Source organism: Embiotoca jacksoni, unplaced genomic scaffold (genome assembly GCF_022577435.1).
Source record: "Embiotoca jacksoni isolate LCO1_2020_lvr unplaced genomic scaffold, fEmbJac1.0.p SCAF_12, whole genome shotgun sequence".
NCBI lineage: Eukaryota > Metazoa > Chordata > Actinopteri > Embiotocidae > Embiotoca > Embiotoca jacksoni.
In genome coordinates, this window is record NW_027185252.1 from 17,940,433 (window position 1) to 17,963,000 (window position 22,568).

At 43.6% G+C, this 22,568-nt stretch overlaps 1 protein-coding gene across 2 annotated transcripts in view; it reads right to left on the minus strand.

Annotated features, from left to right (window-relative positions):
* LOC138195635 (adhesion G protein-coupled receptor A1) overlaps positions 1-22,568 on the minus strand; it is a 172,761-nt gene that overhangs the window by 41,844 nt on the left and 108,349 nt on the right. Inside the window, exons 13-14 of one of the 2 annotated variants that reach the window (XM_069145250.1) lie at positions 17,262-17,472; positions 16,582-16,790 (exon numbers count right to left, since the gene is read on the minus strand). In XM_069145250.1, the coding sequence (XP_069001351.1) occupies positions 16,582-16,790; positions 17,262-17,472 (420 nt within the window). Of the gene's footprint in view, positions 1-15,888; positions 16,231-16,581; positions 16,791-17,261; positions 17,473-22,568 lie in introns of those variants that run through there. The other variant, XM_069145251.1, reaches the window with a different exon arrangement.

The following is a 22,568-nucleotide window of genomic DNA, read 5'->3' on the forward strand; positions in this document are numbered from 1 at the left end:
GTGTGTGTGTGTGTGTGTGTGTGTGTGTGTGTGTGTGTGTGTGTGTGTGTGTGTGTGTGTGTGTGTGAGGGAGAGAGAGTAAGATGGTTGGGAGGTGTTGTCTGAGAAGGGTGACTCATCTCTTCCAGTTGCTACACACTACTGAATGCTCAATGGATGGAGCTCCACGTCTGCTCCCATGTGTGGACACACACCACGCTCATGGTCACAGGCGGAGACATCAAAGCACACACACACACACACACACACACACACACACACACACACACACACACACACACACACACACACACACACACACACACACACACACACACACACACACACACACATTCCAGAAACAGCTCTCACACACGCTGCTCACGCTCAGTTCTCAGCTCCCTGAGACTGCATGCTGTTCAACACAGAGCGCGGGATGGGAGGGGGGGGGGGGATATATTACACCAAGCCCATCCCTCCCAGGTCGATACGTTGGACCAAAACATGCCATTTTTTTCTCCAGTCACTATGGATGAGAGCGGGTCAGAGCTTCGCAGGTTCTGCTCTGTTAACACTTAAAGACGGCGCGTCCTCTCCGCCACGCCGCAAAGCCGGCCGCTGCAAAGCAACACAATGCAAACAGCCTCTCTAACAGAATACATCACTCGCTGGCAATGGAGGTCTCAGTGGGTAAATAAGCTTAGGTTTGCCTGTGTGGTTCTTAGCGGTGCAGAGCTGCTGTATTTACAGAGGTCTCTCACACACACACACACACACACACACACACACACACACACACACACACACACACACACACACACACACACACACACACACACACACACACATCTGTTGCTGTGCACCATTTTCATGTGCTCTTTCTCTGTCTCCACTACAAACCTCTCAGTCCTTTTCAGCACCGGCTGACAACATAAAAACAAAACCCGTAAAATGTGATGACTCTATTTCCATCGCCGTAGAAACCACATTGCCACCGCAGCTTTTTTAAATGAAATGCATATTTGCAGGTGAAGTGTGAGGAGGTCTGGCCATCGTCTGCCCCGGAAAAGCACAAAATAAACGCTTTAAAAAAACAATGAATGGGCTTGTCGGGGAAGTGAAATGACAACTGCTGCCATGTGCTGGAACTGCGGTGGCATTTAGCCCCCTGAGACAAAGGTACTGAGAGAGAAGTGGGGTGGAGGGACGCTCTTCAATGCATGCAGTCAGCTGTGCAAAGAGTGAATGCATGAGGAATGTTAGGTGAAGCACGGAGAACAATTAAAAGCAGTAGTATAGAGGGTAAGGAGATGAAGAAAGATGACATTAGATAGAAACAGAGACAAATGGAGAGCGAAGGACAGAAAGGTAAATCATTATCCCTTCAGCCTGAGAACGTGCTGTATGTCTGACTTCATGTGTCTCTGAGTCTCTCTCCATCGCCTGCACCCCTCTTACCGAATGCATCGCAATTTTCCTCCATTTTTGATTACAGATTGCTGGCGGTGATCTCAGCCCAGTTCCATTTTACCATCTGACAGTTGTGTTATCAGTGCCATTTAGACCTAAGTGGACGCTCCATCTCCTCCGCTGGCAATTTACATGTTTGCATCTCGTTAGGGCCATTTGTAACGTAGAGGCAGCGTGTCAGGACAGTGAACGAGGAGGGAATTTCACCACCCCCATTACTTTTCACCTTTGATACCGCAGCACATCGCTCATCCGCTGGAATGGGATTTTGGAGACGGGATTTTTTTAATATTTTGGAGGTTGAAATGACCCGTCTATGGATGTACGATTCACTGTGACAGACTGCATCTACTATCACACGGATCTCCACCCACTCTGACTCTCAAGCACACGTGAGCTCATAAAAAGATTGATGTAAAACACTTGACGATACCAGGATACTCTTGAGGATGTGAAATGTTTTCCTTTTGAAAGAATATCTACTGCCATCCATCAAACAAACATTTTAGTATTCTGCTGCTTCACAGAAAAGCTAACTTGTCACTCTGAGGCCTGTTAGAATTATTACATCATCTTCAGATTGCAATTGTTTGAGCTGATCGCAATCATTTTATGTAATCATTGGAATTGCTTCCTTTAAAGACAACTGAAACGTTGCATTTTCATCATTTCCACTTTGTTTTTGACTGGTGTTCTTTAATGCGCCCCCTTCTTCTGCTATGATTTAATGTCCCATAAGTGGAGAATTAGCGCCACCAACTGTTTATCTCGAGGCGCTTAACTTCTACTATTTGAGCGACAGCAGTATCTTTTCACATTAACATCATGGATGTAGTTGCAAAGCCAAACAGCAAAACAAGATGCGAGTACATTTTGGTTTTGAACACCGTGTGAAAAAGGACAGCCGATGACTTGGAGGAGGTGATTTATTCTTTACTTAAAGCAAAACTGCGGCGTGCAAAGGCGCTCGGTGTATGTGTATTATTATCATGCTATCATTAGCCTCATAATATAACAGTGGCATAAAATGAACAGAAAAAGACAACTAAAATGTTAATCGCAGTTATTTGTACAACAATTAATCGTCAACTAAGATTGCGACAGGCATATAGTCACATAGCATGGCTGCGGCAACTGTCGCTCACAGCTTCAGTTTTCTTCGCTGTAAATACAGTCTGGGACCTCGGCTTGTATTAGTGTTTGCTCAGCCACTCAGCCAAGGGCGGACCAATCAGCAACAAGTGTCGGTTGTTAACCGCGTGTGTCCCACCCCTCCTTCACTTGAACTTTCAGCACACCTCATCAAGCTGCTGGCGTTCATTAAAACAATGAAAAAAATATGACGTACAAGAAACACTTTGGTGGACGTGGGCCGTAGGTAGTTGCAGCGCAGGCAGAGTGTCGGCCGGTTTCAGCGCGTGCTGATTGGTTCAAATTAATCTGAGGTCTACACTTAATTGGATGGAACGACTGCAAACGATTCCCTATGGAGGGTGAGCAGACCAATATTCAGACGGTGAAACTGGGTCTGGTTGCAACAAACTAATAATCACCACCACTAAATGGCTGCGGAGCTCAACTGACCTTGAACAATCTGAAGTGCTGATATTGGAAGAGTCACACACTTAGGGCCTGATTTACTAAGATCTCAAATAAAGGGTACTAAATTGCATGTTCCTTCTAAAAGTTAGCACTTTTTTTTGCACCCGTTTTGCAGGTGATTTACTAAGAGTAATCGTGTCATTGAAATCAGGTGCAAATCGCTGAATATAAATGAGAGTTTGCGGGTGTTGAAGTGATTCCAGCAATGGAAAACAGAGTGACCGCAAAAGCAAAAGGAAATCTGATCCCATTGAAATTAAGAAATATAAATATAACAAGAACAAAACGCCATATAGAAGATTATCAGCAAGAAAGTCAATACTGTAGGAAAAACAAAAAGGTGAAAAAAAGTCTTAATAATAAAACGTTGGCCAATAAACGAGGAGGGACGGTAGATGAGATCCTCCAACAAACAGCGATCAGCAGGTCCAGATCTGTCTGTGATGAGCAGGTGACTTGGTTTCATTCAGTTCAGTTCATCAGCGAGTGCTCGAGTACCTCATGAAGCTACCTGTGAATTCTGCAGGACACGTTCAGCACCTGTGACAGTACACCTGAATAACGGGACTGGGTGGGGTATCCAAGCAGCGATACGCTGGGACGACGCAGAGGCAGGAAAATGCTGAGTCGTAAGAAGTTTTGACATTGCTAGTATTTTGTGGCTCCTCCTTGTTGCTGGCTGTCAATCATCATTCAGTTCATTCAATAACTCAGAATGTCATCGCTTGAAAGACGATATGTCTGAATCATTTTTCCCTCTGTCATCTCAAAAGTGTTTCCACGGGTGTAAAACCCCGTCCTCAACGTATTCTTTGGTTTCCCTGCGTCTCCTTCTCACCACAATAAGAGCAGCCGTCTCTCCTGATTTGCGGATCTGATTAATACGTTCCTTTCAGTCGTACTAAAATACACACGCGATCATTTCTCCTATATTTACTTTCAGGTTTAGTAAAGATCGTTGCAGGTGCTAAATTGTTCCATTTGCATGTTCCTTCAGTATTTTTTACCTTCGAGCAGAAACGCTCAATATTACATATGCATGCAGGCAAACACGCAAAATGGACAACGTGTGTTAAATTGCACATTTGAAAGACGCAATCCTCACTGCACGTCGTTAGTAGATCTGCTTGGATATTTTTTTGCAGGTGGTGTGGAGTTTGTACGTGATTTTACACACACGGACCTTTAGTGAATCAGGCCCATAGTGTTTCATTAAATGAATTTCACTAGATCATTCCTTAGACTTCTAAAAATAAACTATTTCAATCCCTTAGTCATAGTAGTTATTAGTCATATCTTGTGTTTCTGCAGTAACGTTGTTCAAATTCTCTGTTCATTTTTTTAATAGCTATTTTTCCACCTACAGCAGTTGTGCACAGCCGGTTGTCCAAAGGACGGGAACAGACTCTTTGAACAGACTCTCCTGAGGTTTCTTTCTTTTTTCCTTATGTGCTGAGATTGTTTGAGGAGTTATACCTTGTTGCTGTCTCGGGCCTACAAAGCCCTGGGAGCCCCATGGGCATGGTGTACAGGTGGGAGGAGAGGTGCACACAGGTGGGGGTTCATTCCAATGAAGCAGCACAAAGAAAGTTGTTGGTATTTTGGTGGAAAATATCTCCTGGTGTTTGTGCTGAGAATTGACAACCAGTTCTCATCCCAGGTCGTCAAATACTGATGTTCTATAACAGCCGATGGTCATTTCAGGGATACACACACAAGGTGTCTTAGGTTTTTAATCACTAAAAAAACCCCACATGGTTAGGGTTAACTAAGAGGTTTTAGGGTGAGAAAATGAAAATGATTTGGGTCGAAATAGATAATTTTATGCAAGTAAGGTACATCACAACACACTTAAGAGAAATACATGAAGACTTGCTTTATAAAAGACATGAACACGGATTTCCCGGTTGAAAAATCCTGCTTGTTCCATCCAACTACCCCTGGACCACAAGTAACAAGTAATGTTACAAAAGTTACTTTGTGTATATTTCATAAAAAAAACAAGACTTGCTTTCTCACAGACCTGAACACTGATCTCCCAATCGAAAGTCCGACCACCTTCAACTATAAGTAGTTTTACATAAGTAACATTACGTACGTTGCTTTATGTATATTTCATTAATTAAATACATTTCGTTGCTAAAAGAAATCCATTACTGTTCCACCCAACCCTCCCATACCTCCTCTCATGACAGTGACAAAACTAAACAGGCAGAAATAAACAAGTGTGTGCTGCCAGTACAACATCAATCTACCACCACTTTGGTGATTTTATCAGTAAGAGCAAATAATAATTTTAATTCATCACTCCCCAGACAGATGTTTTTAAATTGGCATAACATAAATGGAAAGTGGTGTGCAGTGATCTAATTATTTGTATAAGGCATTCCAGAGGTACTTGTTGTCCACAGCTGCTTTCTACAGAATTCAAATGTCCTCCCCCCATTCAATAAATCCCCGCAGCCATCTGAAGCAACATGTGCTGATAAATCTGAGAAGTGCTGTGCCAGAGCGCAGCACCATTACATACGAGCATCCACTGTGTTTAACGTTAATCGTGTGCAAATGACAACAGGCTGCTACAAAATAACCCCTTTGAATTGAGCACACATCAGACTGGTCCATTATGACTGCGCATTCTGTTTATCACCACAGCGCTGTGTGACTGCCTCCTCCCTTTCTGTTTCATAAAAGTAGCATTACATATTTCATTCTCGAAATACATTATTGTTTAAATGTCTTTGTGTCACATGTTAGGTATGATGAGACCACATATAACGTGAGATACTTTGCCAATCTCACATCATCATTGTGCAGCTTAAATAACAACCCATGCCACCTGCTTCATAGCAGTACACTTCAGGTGTTGTGTGTTCAGGTCGCGCTGCTCTGCACCAGACAACAACATCATTTCCTGTAGAAGCCTCTCTCCATTTGCCGAGCTGTTGTCAACATGCGTCACTGTGATTGGCACAGCTGTTCCCAAGCGATGAGATCAGTGATGTGACCGGCCAAGACTGAATTTATTAACCACCACACCCCGTGTTTGTTTGTATTCAACTACAACCAGCACCTTTTTTGCACATTCTGTTGAACCCCCAAAAAAGCAGGTGTGCTCCGAGGCGCCTATACAGTACGTCCATCCGGGACCCGCTGCTTTGCACTTGTACTTGCATTTGCATGGTTAAAATAGGGCCTATTGTCTGTGCGAGTGGGCTATGCGCATAAATTTGACTTCAGTTGACTATTGATGCCTGACGTAAAACATGACTGCAGTTTTTTTTTCTCCCTTTTTAAACCTTCTATCTTCTTCTGCTGAGTAACCTCAGTCATGAGCCAACTCGCAGTCCAAAATTACAGCACTGCTGATGAATGATGCCGTCTTCTTGTGAGCAGAGATGTACGGGAAGTAGCCAAAAGGACTTTGTCAAGGATAAGGCTGACATTGTTCTGTGTTTTTCAACAAATCTCATGAAAAGAGCAGCTGGGCACTCAGCAAATGTTACTCAAACAGCAGTACAGTGCATTCATTGGGACTATTTTTAGCTGCGGATTAATACGCCAGCGTGTATTTATGGTATCAGGACAGTTTATTTAAAAAGGGACAGCAAATAAATTACAGTGTGTGTGTGTTCACACGATAATGAAGGAACATGTCACCTAATACAACAGTGTGAGGCAGTGTATCAGGCTCTGGCTAGACAGATAATATGTATTAGGAGGAGGAAAAAAAAAACAATTTATTTGTTTTCCTTGAATTTGCAGATTAAAAAAAAAAAAAAAAAAAATCATTTTCCTTTAAGGCAGCTGTGCTTTTATGGTTCTTCCTACTGTGTCCTATCATTGGGCACAAATTTATGCTTGAACTGCTTTGTCTGTATAAATTGTCTGTCCCAGATATCATTGTCTTGTAATTCATGATTGGAAGTGAAAAAAAACCTGAGATTCGTGAACAATTGGAACAGTTGGGTCAAGTCTAATGACTCAGCACCACTTTAGCCCCAAAAAACTATCCTGCAGAAAAACAGAATTTATAAATAGTGTAAATATATCACATGCCAGAAACTGTGAGACATCTTACTAAAAATGTGAAGGGCTCTTAATAGACCTTGCCACAAGATATACCCCCTTTGCTTGTCATGTTACCGCTTCCCCTTCAAATTACATAAGTCTAATTTTCTGCTGTCCTTATCTCCATCCTAGGAGAGCACAGGGGGGGCACATTGCATCAATAGCTGCTCCCTAATTACAAGCCAAGAAACCAGCAGCAGCAGCAGCACCCTTACAGTACATTAAAAAAAGATGCAACTGCAGGGCATGGCTGTACTCTCCTCGTGTGCTGAGGAGAAGAATGCACTTTTACAAAGCGAATAGGACACAAGGTCAAATGTCGCCGGGTAGTGGAGGTCAAGATCGGTTCTGCAGGAAAAGGCCACGCTGTATAATAAAACAACGTTTAATTTTCTGTGTCTATTATGAAAATGACTGCCCCATTAATCCTCCACCTTTTCTGTTTTTGTGTTGATATACTTCTGCTAATCAGAGCCTGGCAGCAGCAGCAGCGAAGCGGAGGGGCAGTGGCGGGCATTCTGGGAGCTGCTGTCTTGGCTGACAACAGAAGTGGACGTGCAGACAGACAGACAGCCAAACATCCAGCCAGACCACTGGGGTTGGATCGCTTTCCTACACTGCCCTAATAGAGGGAAAAAAAAAATAAGCTCTTAATGTGTTTGTCTAGACTGGCCAGCATTGTGCAAATGAAGTTCTGTCCGGTTCGGTTAAATGCAGTGCACAGATACAGCAACCCAATTGGAAGCAAGTGACAGGAACTCAAACAGAGGCGGAGAGAGGGAAAGGAAAACGACAGAGAGAGAGAGAGAGATAGAGAGGCTGTTTACATTGCGTGCCCTCATTTCTACCCGCGCTGTCTCCGGGGTTCAGGGAGGGTCGCACTGTAGACATGGGAACAGCTGGTGAGAGGAGGGGAGGTTGGGAAGTGGATGGGGGTGAGGGGGTGGGGGGGGCACATTTGACATGGACAGTTTCAGATCAAAAGCCACATTACGACGTGAACGCTTCCCGTTTTCTGTTTTAGCTTGAACTCTCGTTTGGGTCAGGACTGTGTGTACGAACATGGTGCAGGGGACATGAATCATGTGCGTCAGATGGCCTCCGTCACACGCAACATAAAATACATTTTTTTTAAAAAAAAGGACAAGCGGGAGCGGGTTTCATTTTAATCATTTGTGACTAATCAGAGTCTGTACAGCAGATGTATGCAAGTCTGCTCAGCGTTGCTATTAAAAAAAAGTCTCATCCAAGGGCTCATATCTCGCTAATTGTTTGAGAAAATGTGTGCCAAAACCATCAAGTTGGAAATAACATAAAAACGCGACGACATCATTATCTTTCATAAAGACTGCTTGTCAGCAAGGACAGTTTCACATTTCAGGCAAGCGGTTTTGCCCATGTATAAAAAAAACCTTTCCACGGTTTTGGCTGCCAATTAATCAGTGACTGCATATAAACAACATCAAAACCGAGAGACCACCGAATAGCCCATTAACTTTCTTAATGCGCGCACACACACACACACACACACACACATTAGGTGCAACAATCCCTTCTGCTGCCAGCAGCACTATTATAATCTTTCATACACTTAGCTGAGGAGCATACATAATTTGAATAACAATAGGTTAAAGCAATGCAATTTGTATCCGGGCTAAAAGAGGGATACACATTGCATTAAAAATAGAGCGTCCGATACAGAGCAGGGGAAAAAAGGGGCCCAATAGTAAGTATCGTCTTACAGCAGCAATGCTGCAGTAAAACTGTTGATGTCTGAGATAAATGGTGGTCTGTGAGCTCTGAACTCATTAGTCAGGGAGAAAACAATCAGCATCACATGTTGGGTTATTGGCCAGCGGCAATCTGTTCTGGGAGTGCAGATTGAAGGGGGGGGGGGGGGGGTGGACTGCTGGATGAGCCGGTCCCTTTCCCCTTTCACACCAAAAAGCAAGTCTGCAGTCCGTAGTCAGCAAACACTGAGAGGTTAAATCAGAGCAGCAGCAACAGAGGGACAGTGTTGCTGTGGTTTCAGAACACACACACACACACACACACACACACACACACACACACACACACACACACACACACACACACACAGCAATCCCGGTGCGTTAAAGTAACCATGCTTGGCATCAAATTTAAGGCGATGCGTTCAAATGGAACAAGAGTGCATTTATTAAATATTAACCTAAGTCAAACTTTGATTCAAGTGCAGTAAGTTCTCCCATCGTAGGACAAACAACAAAGCCTCAGTGTGTTATTCTGGTGAAGTCAGCTGCCGGTTAGAAGGCTGCATGCAGGTGGATTGGAGCTCGTCCGTCAGCTGTCATGTTTGGAAACCGGTGGAAGGAAGGTGAAGGGTGAAAGGTAGCTGATGCTTAGTGGGCTGCAAATAATTAGAATCTACTATAAGGATTAGCTTCAGCTGCAAAACTGTGACACAGTTTAACACCAACACGCATCGTGCATTATGACATTTGTTGCTGTTAGTTACATCTGTGGATTACTACGAGAGAATTATGTTCATAGACCTCTTTTGTAATATTATTACAGAACATAATGCGAGATGTTTGGGAAATATGCAAATTGACTTTCATGCCCACAGTTAGATGAGAAGGTTAATGGTACTCTCATATCTGTAAAATATATGTAAAGTACAACCAGCAGAGTTTATTTAGCCTGTAGCCAGGAGACTGGGAACAGACTGGAAAGAGAGGAAAGCAGTTCACCTGGCTCTTTCTAAAGGTAACAAAATCCAGCTACCACCGACGAGTTAAAACATTCAACTGATAAGCCACAACATTAAAACCACCTGCACAATATAGTGTAGGTTCCCCTCCTGCCGCCAAACAAGATCTGACTCGTCAAGACGTGTTTTGTTCAAAATCATGTACTTACATACTGAAGCTTACTATTTTGAGTACATAAGTGTATTCAGCCTGTCAAGTATAGAAACATGCAGTGCACTATAAGTACCCAGATGGTGTACTGAGTATGTAACGATGGACACTACTTACTCTCTATTACGGCTACGTAGCGGAAAGGGAGGGAGCATTGACCAAAAGTATTTGTGGTGTTTGAGGAAGCTGCAGAAGACCGCACACTATTTTTCACAAAGTACCACTATACTGCTGTTGGATAGAAGCAATAGACGTTAAACAGAGGGCACAAAACCACATTTATTTTAAGGTAAAATGATCAAAGCCGGTAGATGCGTTGGCAGGTGACGCATTCAAATGTTACGGTCATTTCCAGTAAGTGCAGAATTGCAGTGTGTATTTTGAGACATCTCTATCCTGTTAAAGTTCGATTACAACATGAGTAAGTGCACTAATATGTGAGAGTACTATATGTGAGTGTACTAAGGGAAGTATGTCACCTATGGTATGACGCACAAAGACGTGAGCAGTAGATCCTTTGAGTCCTGCAGGTTCAGTGATAGAGCCTCCATGGATCCAACTTGTTTTTCAAGCACATCGGATTGCGATCTGGGGAACTTGGAGGTCAAGTGAGAGTCAGGTATGATGCCAAACCGTGTAATACACCCACTAATTCACTACAGGTTACTGTGTCAGTGTCACATTTTGCCTCACCTATAGGCTTGAAAAGTAGGTTGGAGAAGGCTGGAGGTGGTTGGACGGAACAAACTTTGAGAGAAACCTGAGACCACAAGTCAAATCCATGAATATTGGTTCTTCTTATTTAACTGTTGCAATGAGCACAAATTAGCAAAAAAAAAAAAAGGCTGCTATTTTACCAACCAAATCCACAATCCGTAAAATGATCTTGATCTCAGCAAATCTTACCCATTTTGTATATTTATAAAATCATATGTAGCACATATAGTCTAATTCAGAGCCATATATACTGTATGTGAGATATTTGGTCTAATGCATTATGCAACGAAAGGGCTCTCCTGAAGCTAAGAGGTGTATATTACATGGTGTCCTTTACTCTGACACAATCCTCCTTTTTTGTGTGAAAAATCCACTATCACCTAACACACAACCACAAGGCATCAACCCCCCTCTGTTGATATCACAGGCTGTCATCACCCCTGCCCCTCCCACTACAATGCATATCAACAGAAAATGCCACCACAGTGCTGTGAGACGAGGCTGCATATCTAAACAGGTCATCGTCATTATCACTGTAAATCCCTTCATCTCCTAAAACACACACACCACAGCTCCTTTGGCATGAAAATGTCTCAGAGATAGAGAAGTCCTGGGCGTGAGGATAAAGTTAACCGTGTCGCAGCCAGGGCTGGCTCTTGGGCGCACAATAAAAGCTGGTATGTTGTCTCATTATGTCTACCCTGAGCACAGATGTGGACAAAGGACTAATGAGGACACACAACTCAGAGACTGTTCAGAAAAAACAGGCTGAAAAAAAGAGACGCAAACAAGAAAACGCTGGTTGTTTTTTTGTTTTTTTTTGTGCTGCAGAGGATCTGCAAGCTGCCGGGGGGTTATTTTCAATTAGCAACACGTATCCTGCACGACTTACAGTATGTGTGTGTTAGCCATTATTGCTAAAGAAGAAAACGCCGCATGTGGATTGAGTTTAAGTAAACAACTCCCTTAAGATTATGTTTTTTTTAGAGTGCAATCACAATCAATTGGCGTCTCTTCGATGAAGCTAAAGGCTTTCTAATTTTATCTCACTGATTCCTTCCTTCCATCTATTGATCCTTTTTTTCCTCAATGTTACTACATTTAAATAGAATATTATTCTGGTGGCAATACACAATTGAGAAGGCAGCACAAAACAAAGTAAGTGATATATAAATTTTGTGAAATGCAGCCAGATTATTCCTGTGTTTAGGCATCAGGATAAACTGATAAAAGAATAGATGGATGGATTCTCAGTCCTTCTGCCGTACAGGTACTGTGTTCCTCTGTGTGGGAGACGGGGCCCGGTGGTCAGCACCAGCAGGCAGCAGTAATGTCACGCTGGTATCGAGCACGGAGATGGCTCAGCCAATGAGAGCTCATTTATCAAGATAGGATCCTGTCTTGGTTAGTTTGGTTCAAGATGGAGGAGCAGCAGCCACAAGACAAGTGAACTGTGGTCTGTTTTTGTACGTTTTGAAACAAAGGATCCTGCTGGTAAGAACATAAAGTACAAGAACGAGAGCTAAGGAACATTTTAATTTTCAAATATTTATCTGGAGACTCTATAACTGTTTTTCTGTGTGGTTTGTTCATTTGAGTGATCCAGAACGCGAGGCGGTCAGGTTAAAGTGACCGCCACGATGATGGACAGCAGACAGTGCTCCATTACAGGTGAGGTCACACTGGCAGGTATGACAGACGATGTTCATCTAAAATACAACCTGCAGCAGCTGGTGGGTGAGAATTTTCTGGGCAAATAATATTAATTTGTAGTATTTGTTGTGCTAAAATGGAGATTACAGTCATAAAGTGAACAAATCTTTAATTTTACAGCTGATTTTAGGAACATCTTTCAACTAAAAACTCATTCAGTTTGAGGCTCTGCAATTCCTGAGTCAAACTGAGGGACTTCCAAAGTGGAGAAACAAAGATCTGAACCACCTACAACTGTCTAACAATGACTTTTATTTAACAATCATCACAAACTATTCTTGAGTGTGCAAAGTAGTTAAGTACATATTTAAATACTAAACTAAAACTTTGAGGTACTTTTACTTTACTTGAGTATTTCCAGTTCATGATACGTTAAACATCTACATCCACGACAAGATTTTATATAAAACGTAAAATGAGTCTATGAAATAAAACACGGTTAGAAATTAGACCATTTCTTTACTTATGACTCCTTGCAGAAAAGCAATACATTAATTTTCAAAAACATTTTAATAGTTCTTAGCCAAAGAGACATTTTCCCACTGCACCTCTCCGAGGGATTCATTTAAATACATGCTAACTTTGGGTTTAGCCCTAAACTAACCTGAAAAGGAATAAAATGAGTTATAATGTGTGTCTGCTAGGCTTTCCAAATGTTACTGCATGGATCAAATACTGATACTGAAATTAGTTATATTGCTGCGGTTGTGACGCGTTCTTTAAAATGTAACCACCATCTTACAACCACAACAGCTACGGTGGAGCCTCTGATGTAAGCATGTGTTCACACCGTATTTTTGGAATTCTCAGTGGTAGAAGGGTGTGTGTGTGGGGGGGGGGATTATCCACGCTGTAGGTGTAAATAAGGTTTTGAATAGCCAAACAAATAGTTGTTGTATCGTACTTTTGCTTGAGTAAAGGACATAAACGTCTCCTTAATTCAATCCCCTTCCCTTTTCATTAAAACCATCATCAGCTGACATTAAAACTTTACTGCAAACTCACATGCTAATGACTTCAACCACTTCACATGCACCGCTGTAGGAGACTCAACATGTTTAAACAACAGGTTTGACTTCAGCTGTGAGACAGAGACATCACTGGATGATCCTCCTGTTTCCAGGAATCCACTGCACTTCACATGTATTCTGTACAGCGTGTGGAAACATATCTCTGAACAGCTCTTCCCTTATTGGACCATGGCCTTAGGGCCTTTGTTATGATTGGATACTTACAAAAGCCAGCCACACACACACACACACACGGTGTGTGTCTTTTATTCTAAAGGTCTGCTGCTGCATATTAAACAGTCTGGACCATTGCAGCTATCAAATGCAAGAACTCTTTCATCGACATCATCACCTCAGCAAATACATGCATAAATAAAGGAATGTATCCCCCCCTGAGACGGCACGGCACACAGCATGCAGCACACAGCACACAGCACACAGCACACAGCGTGGTTGCAGAGAAGAGGTGTGTCTTTTGGGGAGGGGGGCTTAAAGGTGGCTGGGGTGTGGGGTTGAGGCTTGTCACCGTGATGAAGACAGATGATGAGGCTGCATTGCTGTAAACGAGTGAGTCAGCCCTCCCTTTAGACAGACACAGGCCTGCAGGAGGCAGACGGGGGGAGGAGGAGGCGGGACAGAAGGAGTGAGACGTGGGGGAAATGCATGGGAACTGTCCGTGGTGCTGAAATCTGGAACGGCTGCTTTCTAACAGCTTCAAGTTCAGGCTCAGAGCAAGAAAAGGAAAGAAAAAAATAGCCACAAGCTGTCCTTCAATACCTGACCCACATCTGAGACAATCGGCAGCATGAGTCTCAGTGTAACAGGGCAGTACTTAATTTGCTTTTAGATGCAAACGAAGACAAAATTATCCATTTGGTAAACCTATTTTGAAAATCCACAGCACAGGGACTGAAATATACGCCCAAACAAAAGCTTAAAGGGCTGCTGCTGTTGAGTTTTTTCCACGCAGATCCTGTCCCGTTATTTGGCATTCAGATCACAAAGCCAAGCGAGGGAGAGTCTCCACCATGTAATTCCTTCTGAGCCAAGTCAAAAAGATTCTCATTAAAGTGCTTTTTATATCCCAAACCTCAGACCCCAGGCACAATTGTATTGGGCTGTCATGCTATTTGTAGACTAATCATCTGCACACAAATGGAGACACACACACATATACTAGCCACAAAACTAAATGTAAATGAGTCCGGCTCAACAGGAATACGATATATCAATGCCCACCCAAAAAAACCCATGTTCTTTGAAATGTTTTTTGTTTTGGTTGTTGCATTATTCATCTTTCAAAGCCATCCTGTGTTGTGGCTAACCCTCAATCCATTTACTCAACATCACAGAAGCATCCTTACATTGCAGGCAGCTGGCACCAAGAGGAAGTCAAAGGGAGGTGATACACAGCTGTAAGATAGAACTGCTATAATATGACTTGACAGAAAATTCAAACAACACGTTCAACTTTGTCACAGCAGCTGAAATGTGAAACTTCGGTCATGTCGACTTTGCAACTTGTTACCCTGATTCTCCTTTGGAACACTGACTGCTATTCCAATGCTTTCGCTGCATGACTTATAAATGATAGCCTCACTGATGGAGCCTCCTCACTTATAAATACTGTAAATTAAAAATGGTCAACTTGCAGGCAGCCAGTAACAGGCATTTCCTCTCAGTTTGACATGAAACGATTATGCAACAGGTTTTATACTTGCAGAAGCCCTTAGCTGTAAAACGATCATTGTTGCAACATAGAGTGTTTTAGATGAGGCCAAGAAGAGAATGATGTCACAAGTCCGTAAATAAGGGTCCTTTTTCTCGGGCACTGCAGAGACCATGCGGGTGTGGTGACTGCATTAGTAGACGCGCAATCCCCGGCGCAAAACGCTCACATTTAGACCACGATGTGGACATTCCCGTCACGACTGTCCACCATCACTATGACTACCTTCTACTTGTCGGACGTGCCTTGAAGTTCAAATCATCAATCTGCTGCCAGGATATTTGACAAACACGCCGATCTAGCTTCATTTTCTGGCAGCCACAAGGTGCCCATTGACGGCGCGCCTCCCCAAGCCCGTGTTTGATAGAAAAATACATGCACAATGACAATCTGACATCTGCTCTCCATCTGACAACAGCTTAGTATTCTCCACAGACACCCCGCTCTGCCCCTCTGAGCACACCACGCCGTTTTTCTATGTGCCTTTCCCTCTGTACCCCACTATTTCCCATTCCTATGCGGCTCTTTTTTTTTTTTTTTTTTTTTTTTTCTCCCCTCTCGCTTATTTCCACACACGAACAACAACGGAATTGAACAGCGGCTTCATAAAATATGCAGGTAAAAAAAAAAGGCAACTCGGAAAGCAACCGAACATCTCAAGCACAACACTTTTCATGCGCTACTGAGAACTGACCTCCCAGTCTAACGAATCCCACTCTTCGGTAAACATCCGGAGGATTTCTTTTCATCCAAAAAAGCGGACCAGGCGCAGCGGCTCTATGGAGCGACTGGGCGATGCGATGCCATTGCGCTTTTGGTATTATCCTCATGAAATCAATTTGAACAGGGGGACGTCGTCGGGAGAAGGCATCTCGGCGGCGTCGAGACCAACTTGAGCGACACAGGAGAACGATGCTATGCCTTACAGTCCAACATTTTTGCTCGGCGGATGGTTGCAACCAATTAGCACACCACTTGCGCTCGGAGGCGAATAGCTCCTGACAAGGCGCTCCTTCACTTGAGCATCGCGTCTATTTCAGCTGCTGTGCTGCTTTTTGGAAAAAGGTGGCAGACTATACAACACACGCAACTTCTCATTTCCAGGATACAGGGGGGGGGGGGAATTTAGCGTGGCGCATACTCCAAAGCCAATAAATCCCCGTAGCGTATTTGACATCCTTTTCCCTCTGCTGAGGAGCAACAATAAAAGGAAGCTTTTAAAGGTCCCTGCATGAAGTGCTTCTTAAAACACGTGACTCCATCTATTCCATGGTGGAAAAAAAAAAGGATGCATTTGATCCATAATAGGGGCCTAAGCAGTGGGAGAGACATTATGTGGGGTCATGGTGAAATGAATGACACTGGTACCACATAGTAGACTACTCACCATTAGCACAGCAAAGTTATTATGATGGGTGCAATGAATGGTGGTCGTGTTGCCCCCGGAGCCTGTTATGTGGCAGCCCTCTGCCCTCCAGCCACCGTGTCCATCCAGCAGGTCAAAATCCCAATAGGCTGCGGTGGGGTCTACACCCAGTGCGAAGTGCCTGAAAGCAATAGTAACGGAGTGCACGGCGCTCCCGAGGCTGCACCCATCTGCAAGAAAAGCAACACATTCAGTAAAGGAAACGAAGTGGAAAGTCTCTGAGTGCTATGGCACGAAATAAAAGGCATGGACCTGGGCTCACAAACTCCTGTATGCACACCACACACATGTACCCTAGCGTTACCTGGATCAGTGTCAGACAGTTAACTGCGGCTGACAGACTGTTGTGTGAAGTGTTGCTGATAACTTTCATCTTAAATAGGGACCTACAACAGTCTCTTTTCAGGCAGAATGCAGCAGCGAGACGCGCTGAGATCTGATTTCTTTAATTAACATGAATAAACAACAACAGAGTTTGTGTTTATTTTTGGGAATACACAGAAGCCTGTGTGCCAACATGTTGCGCAGAACAAACTGATAGACTGTGACTGCGTGTGCGTGTGTAAGCATGTAGTCCGTGTCGGCAGCACAGTGCAGCGTTGACATCATAGGCATGATGATAAAAATGGATTTCCTCTTACCTAATTTGGTGAAAGCAACTGGTGTTGAAACGCTCCTACGCTTTCCGTCATCCGCGAGATTTGACGAATTCCCCGTGCAAGGAAAGAGTTTCCCATTGCGAAACACAATAAACTGCAGCTTGCAAGTGGAGTTATCAACAGATTGCAACGCAGAGGAGGAGATAGGCGTACCAGCCAGCGGTAAATGGATTGAGGCGACTGCCACTGAGTTCTGCGGAATGAACAAAAAAAAAAAAGAGAGAGGAAAATAAAAATTAAATATGTCTCCGAGATGCGCTGGGGAACAAAAACTCCAACAGGAAAAAAGACTGACAAATTGCTTTCCTCTCCAGGAGTGGAGGCGACCATAGACCACAAGTGACCAAGGGAATGAGAATCACGTTTGAAGCGCTCTAGTGCGCCTATTTGGTCAGGCTCCCTGCCGCAGAGGTGGAAATGGTTCTTACCATTTCAGCTTGAGGGCACATCAACACTGCAGCTTGATTTAAAGAGACAACCGGTCTGACTTTATCTTCTTTTTCAGCGACTATAAAAACCAAAGAACCTCGAAAAAAACATCCCTGGCGAGGTTTGGGCAAAAAAGGAAGTTCTGGGAAAAACGCGTGGGTTGGGAATGTCAAAGTGCAGGAACTCGCCATGTTTGAGCACCAGTGAATCCAAACTGATTCTGTCCTGTTAACTTGATTTTCATTGCTGTAACTGCAAGGGGGAAAAAAACAAAACATGTGCAGCCATACAACCCTCCTCAAAATCCCACCAGAGTTGCATTCAAGATCCCCACTCCCTCTGATCTGTTATGACCTGAAGCTGATCATTTTACATTCTGAACAAATAATATATTAGCAGTCAAAATTCTCTGCCTAACAGGTCCCAAGAAATCCTGAGCTCAAATCAAGAAGCAGCCTTTTTTGTTTTTTAAGCTGCATGATAACAGCTGCAGGAACTTTGGCACAGCTCGGGGTTTATTGACTCGATGCCCCTGGTGGACAGAAATGTTGCTCAAGGGTGTGCGGACCAGTGACCGACTGACTCACTGAGGACAAGACAGGCAGAGCCAATGATCAAGTTTAATCATAAAAAAACCGCTTCCAAAGAGCCACAGTCAGCATATACAGGACCCTGCAGTACATGTGTGACCACACACTTAAATCCATCAGCCGGTATGACTGCAGCAGCTCTTACCAATTCAATATTTAATGTATAAAAAACAGAGGGGACCTATGGGCTTGCAAAAGCAAATAAACATGTTGAGAGGCTTGTGCAGACATTTTCTCAGGCGTGATTTATTCAGAAAAGTGCTAACCTTCTGGTCAGTGACCTTCATCGGGGTATGGAGCACTTAAGTGTGGAAAACAAACTGATGTCTTTGCTGCTGATTTGAAGTGGTCACACAAAAGTGTTATTTCAAAAGAACATAACACCTAAGGCCATTAACGGATTTCTGCACCATGAACTGATTTGTAGGAAGGAGTGAATTACAGCGACCCTGCATTTTTATTCAGCGGGTGACCCTAATGGAGAATGATAACCAGTCAGGCCATGATACATGTTCATAATGAGGATAACGGACTGGGTGCTCGCCTCCCAAATGAAGCCCGTTCTGTTCGGCTTTCAATCACGTCGCCGTCCAGCGTGAGAGGATCAGCACTTTGAACCTAGAGGGGAGGGAAGCTTCCTGTCCGAGATAAATGTGGATGCCCATAAAGTGCCCTTACAGTTAATGGGGAGCTGCTTAGTCAAACGTTCAGCCTAATCGATGCGGAGGAGGAAGGTGGCCAAATTTCTTAATCAAGTTAATCAGGAGCTCCTTTGTCCATTCTTATGTTAGCTATAGCTCCGGTGTTTTTTTTTGTGTTTTTTTTAATGTAGGTGCCCTTGTGATGACAGGCTCCGTGGCCCCCGAAGAGTCTCGGTTTTGTTTTGATCCTCCTTCTATTATCCTGGAAAATAATTTCACAGAGGTGACAGAGCAACGGCGTGCTTAAGCACAGTTCCTTTACATTAGAGCCGCCACGTGTGAGGAGCCGGTGGTGATTTTACAGCATCAGCTCTGTTGGCTATTTGTTTCTGCATTGACTCACTCTTGAAAGGCTATTGATTTCCATCCTGCGGTGTGTGTGTGTGTGTGTGTGTGTGTGTGTGTGTGTGTGTGTGTGTGTGTGTGATTCTGTGGGGAGAGGAAGAAAGACAGAGAATCCTTGCCTTAAAATTTATGTTGCATCATTTCCTTTCTCCGAGCAGCTTAAGCTTGGCAGTCTGTTTCCGAGACGTCACAGGATACAGACATCAGGGAGAGAGTCGGAGAGGATTTGAGCCGAGGTGACAATTGGGAGAGAGAGTTAAAGTCGGGCCCTGGGCACGCTATTTGGAAAAGGAGCCCTTACGTACGCGGATGCCAGGTGACCTCCATCCCCCGGGGGAAATGTTTTCAAAGCATACAACCTACAAAAAGAAATCTTATCTCGTACACTTGTCTCCTCATCTCTTTCTACATCTTTTATCCTCTTTTATGTGGCGTATCAAAGGGATTTACAGCCCAGAGGGTGTGCTATAAGCCACAGCGTGCACAAGGTCCCATTCTAAGCAACAATCTATGTTCCTCCTGAGCAACCTAAACAGCTACATTTCCTCAACCCCGACGCCTCCGGGGACCTCACTCTTCAGAGTTGATTTAGCTGGTTGTACCTCCGCTGCCTGACCTTCCTCCAATCCCCTCCCCTCTCGAGCAGGGGCAGCATGCTGTAGTCTTAGTAACCTTAATCACACACCCCCCACCCCCCCGTCTCTCGCTCTAGCCTCAGGGTGGCTCCCCTCCTCCCTGCTTATGCCTTTCCCTTACAGAGGGCATACAGGTGAATGTCAGCAGTCACCTCGTATTCCAGGCTGTTCCCCTCCCCGTCCACCTCCCTCTATCCTCCTCCCACCTTCTCCTTGATGCACAACCCTGTTTGATAGAAGCACAAAAGCTGCAAAAACAGCCTGCAGGGCAAAGCACAACAGCTGTGTTTGACCTGGGGCAGCCACCAAATCACAGCATAAACATTGCGCTTAAACACAGCTTCTTCACTTCACAGGGGGATTACTGTTGAATGTGCTTAGACAAAGAGGTGGAAATTAAGGAAGGCAGTAAGTGTTTTGTACTGTATAATCCAAAATTAGAAAGTGCTTGGCTACAGCTCTGTGCCTTTGTAGATACATCTGTGGGAGAGATAAATTTATTTATTTGCGCAGGCGGCAACTTGAAAATGAACTCAATGAAATGAATTTAGCTCAAAGGGCAGCTTGCTGAGCTCTGCCCCAGTCGAGAAGAACTGCTGACGAGCACGATGGGAGATTTGCATAATTTTTTTTTTTGGTAATCATTGGCAGTCCTGTCAGCGCAGACGTGGTCAAAGGCACAATGACCATGACAAATAGGTAGACATCAGGAGACTTCAGGGGGTCGTTTCTACCCGCGATGTTTGAGTCTCAAAATAAATCACAGTTTGCTCGCAAGCAACATTTAGCAAAAAAAACAACAACAAAAAAAACTTGCAAACCCGGCTGCTGCCAGAGCTCATTTCAAGGTCTGAACATATTTGTACCGCCTGACATGAAAAACATAAACAAGGGAGGCATAATTCCACAGAAGTGATTGTCAAGCTCACAGCTTAAAAAGGTGTTCTCCTCATGGGCGTTTTTATGTTCCAGCATTGTTAGCATTACTTATCAAGAGAAATTAAGCACAGGCCTACATGGTTGTCATGCCAACAGGAATCTGTTTCCTCTTGATGGGTTGTTGTATTGGAGGAGTGGAGGGTGGCATTTGAGCAGATTTGCAACAGGAAATGAGGCTCTTTGGAGAGGCTGAGCTGTGCTTCAGCTGTCAGCTACACTTTCCTCAGTCAGCGCTGACTCAAACTGTCACATCACAAGGTTTGTGCCTTAACAAAAAAATATTTAAAAGGCTACAACAGATGGACAACATTGTTTGATTGAAAGGCAAATTGTGGATTATAAATTATCGGATTCATTGTGTGTAAAAAAAAAGCTTAACAAATAAAATAGCTGCAGGGCGACTGATAACGAGCCAAAAAGAGCTGAGTCGATGAGACAGAACTGATCTTAGAGGGGAAATTCACAGATTCCCAGCAAATACATGAGTCTCTGCAATATATCACTGCCCAGTTAAGAGTTTGGCTCATCAGTTTCTTGTTGCCACGTCAGTGGAGCCAACATGAAAGTGAAGTCAAACAGGACTGTGACTCAGTAATGCTTCCTGATTTTTAAAGCAGCAGTGCAAAGATGAGAAACAATGTGAGTACACAAAGAAAAACACAATTTTATTCCTCCAAGTCAACTCCCAGCAGTTACAGTTTTACTGTTAATATAAACGGAGAATGTCAATCGCAGGTCTGTGGCAGGACACAAACTCAGGGCACACTACTTCCTGTGTAACACTCTACTTTGGTGCTGGATGTACATCTCTGGGTGCAAAATTGTCCAACATGGACACAAGCTTATCCAATAAAAATGTAATGTTTAATGGTGTGAGCACCACAAATGGAGTTACATTGACCATTATTGTATTAGCCTGGTTCTACACCTTTTAATTATCATAAATAAATAAATGTTTCCAGTGATTCAAATAGAGCTGTTGGTATTGTGTTCATTGACGGTTGATTGCCATGGATAGAAAATAAATCCAATAACAGCTTTGTTTGCCTAATTAAGAATGAGGACATAATCTTATTTTTGTCAAAAAGTAGCAATATCCATGAAAAGAAAAGAAAATAATTGTGATGCTCACTCACTTAAATCTGGATTCATCTTTGAAAAGAAGAATTAATGGTAGCCTGATGTTTCCATCAGATTTCACCCTCTGACAGCACTGTCACTCCAAAAACAGATGAATGCATCAATTCAATTCCATTTCATGGAGCAACAAATCACAACATACAGTAAATAATCACAGGGCACTTCACATACGGTCAAGACCTTAAGATATTATAGAAAGAAACCCAACGGTTCCCCTTGAGCAGCACCAGGCGACAGTGAGGAGGAAAATCTCCATTTTAACAGGAAGAAAGTTCAGACTAAACCAGACTCAAAGGTGGGCGGATGTCTGCCTCTATAGTATGGGGTGAGGGCATAGGGAACAGCATAGAGAAACAATACACAATAAAGATTGGGCAGGTTAGTGGGCATCAGAAACATGCAGCTCCGGAGCCAGAGCTACCTGCAGAAAAGTAACTCTGGCCGCCATATCGTGCTTCATTTCCCTCAGTAACTGGGTTTAAAGTCTTTCATTTTCTCTGTGATAGTAAG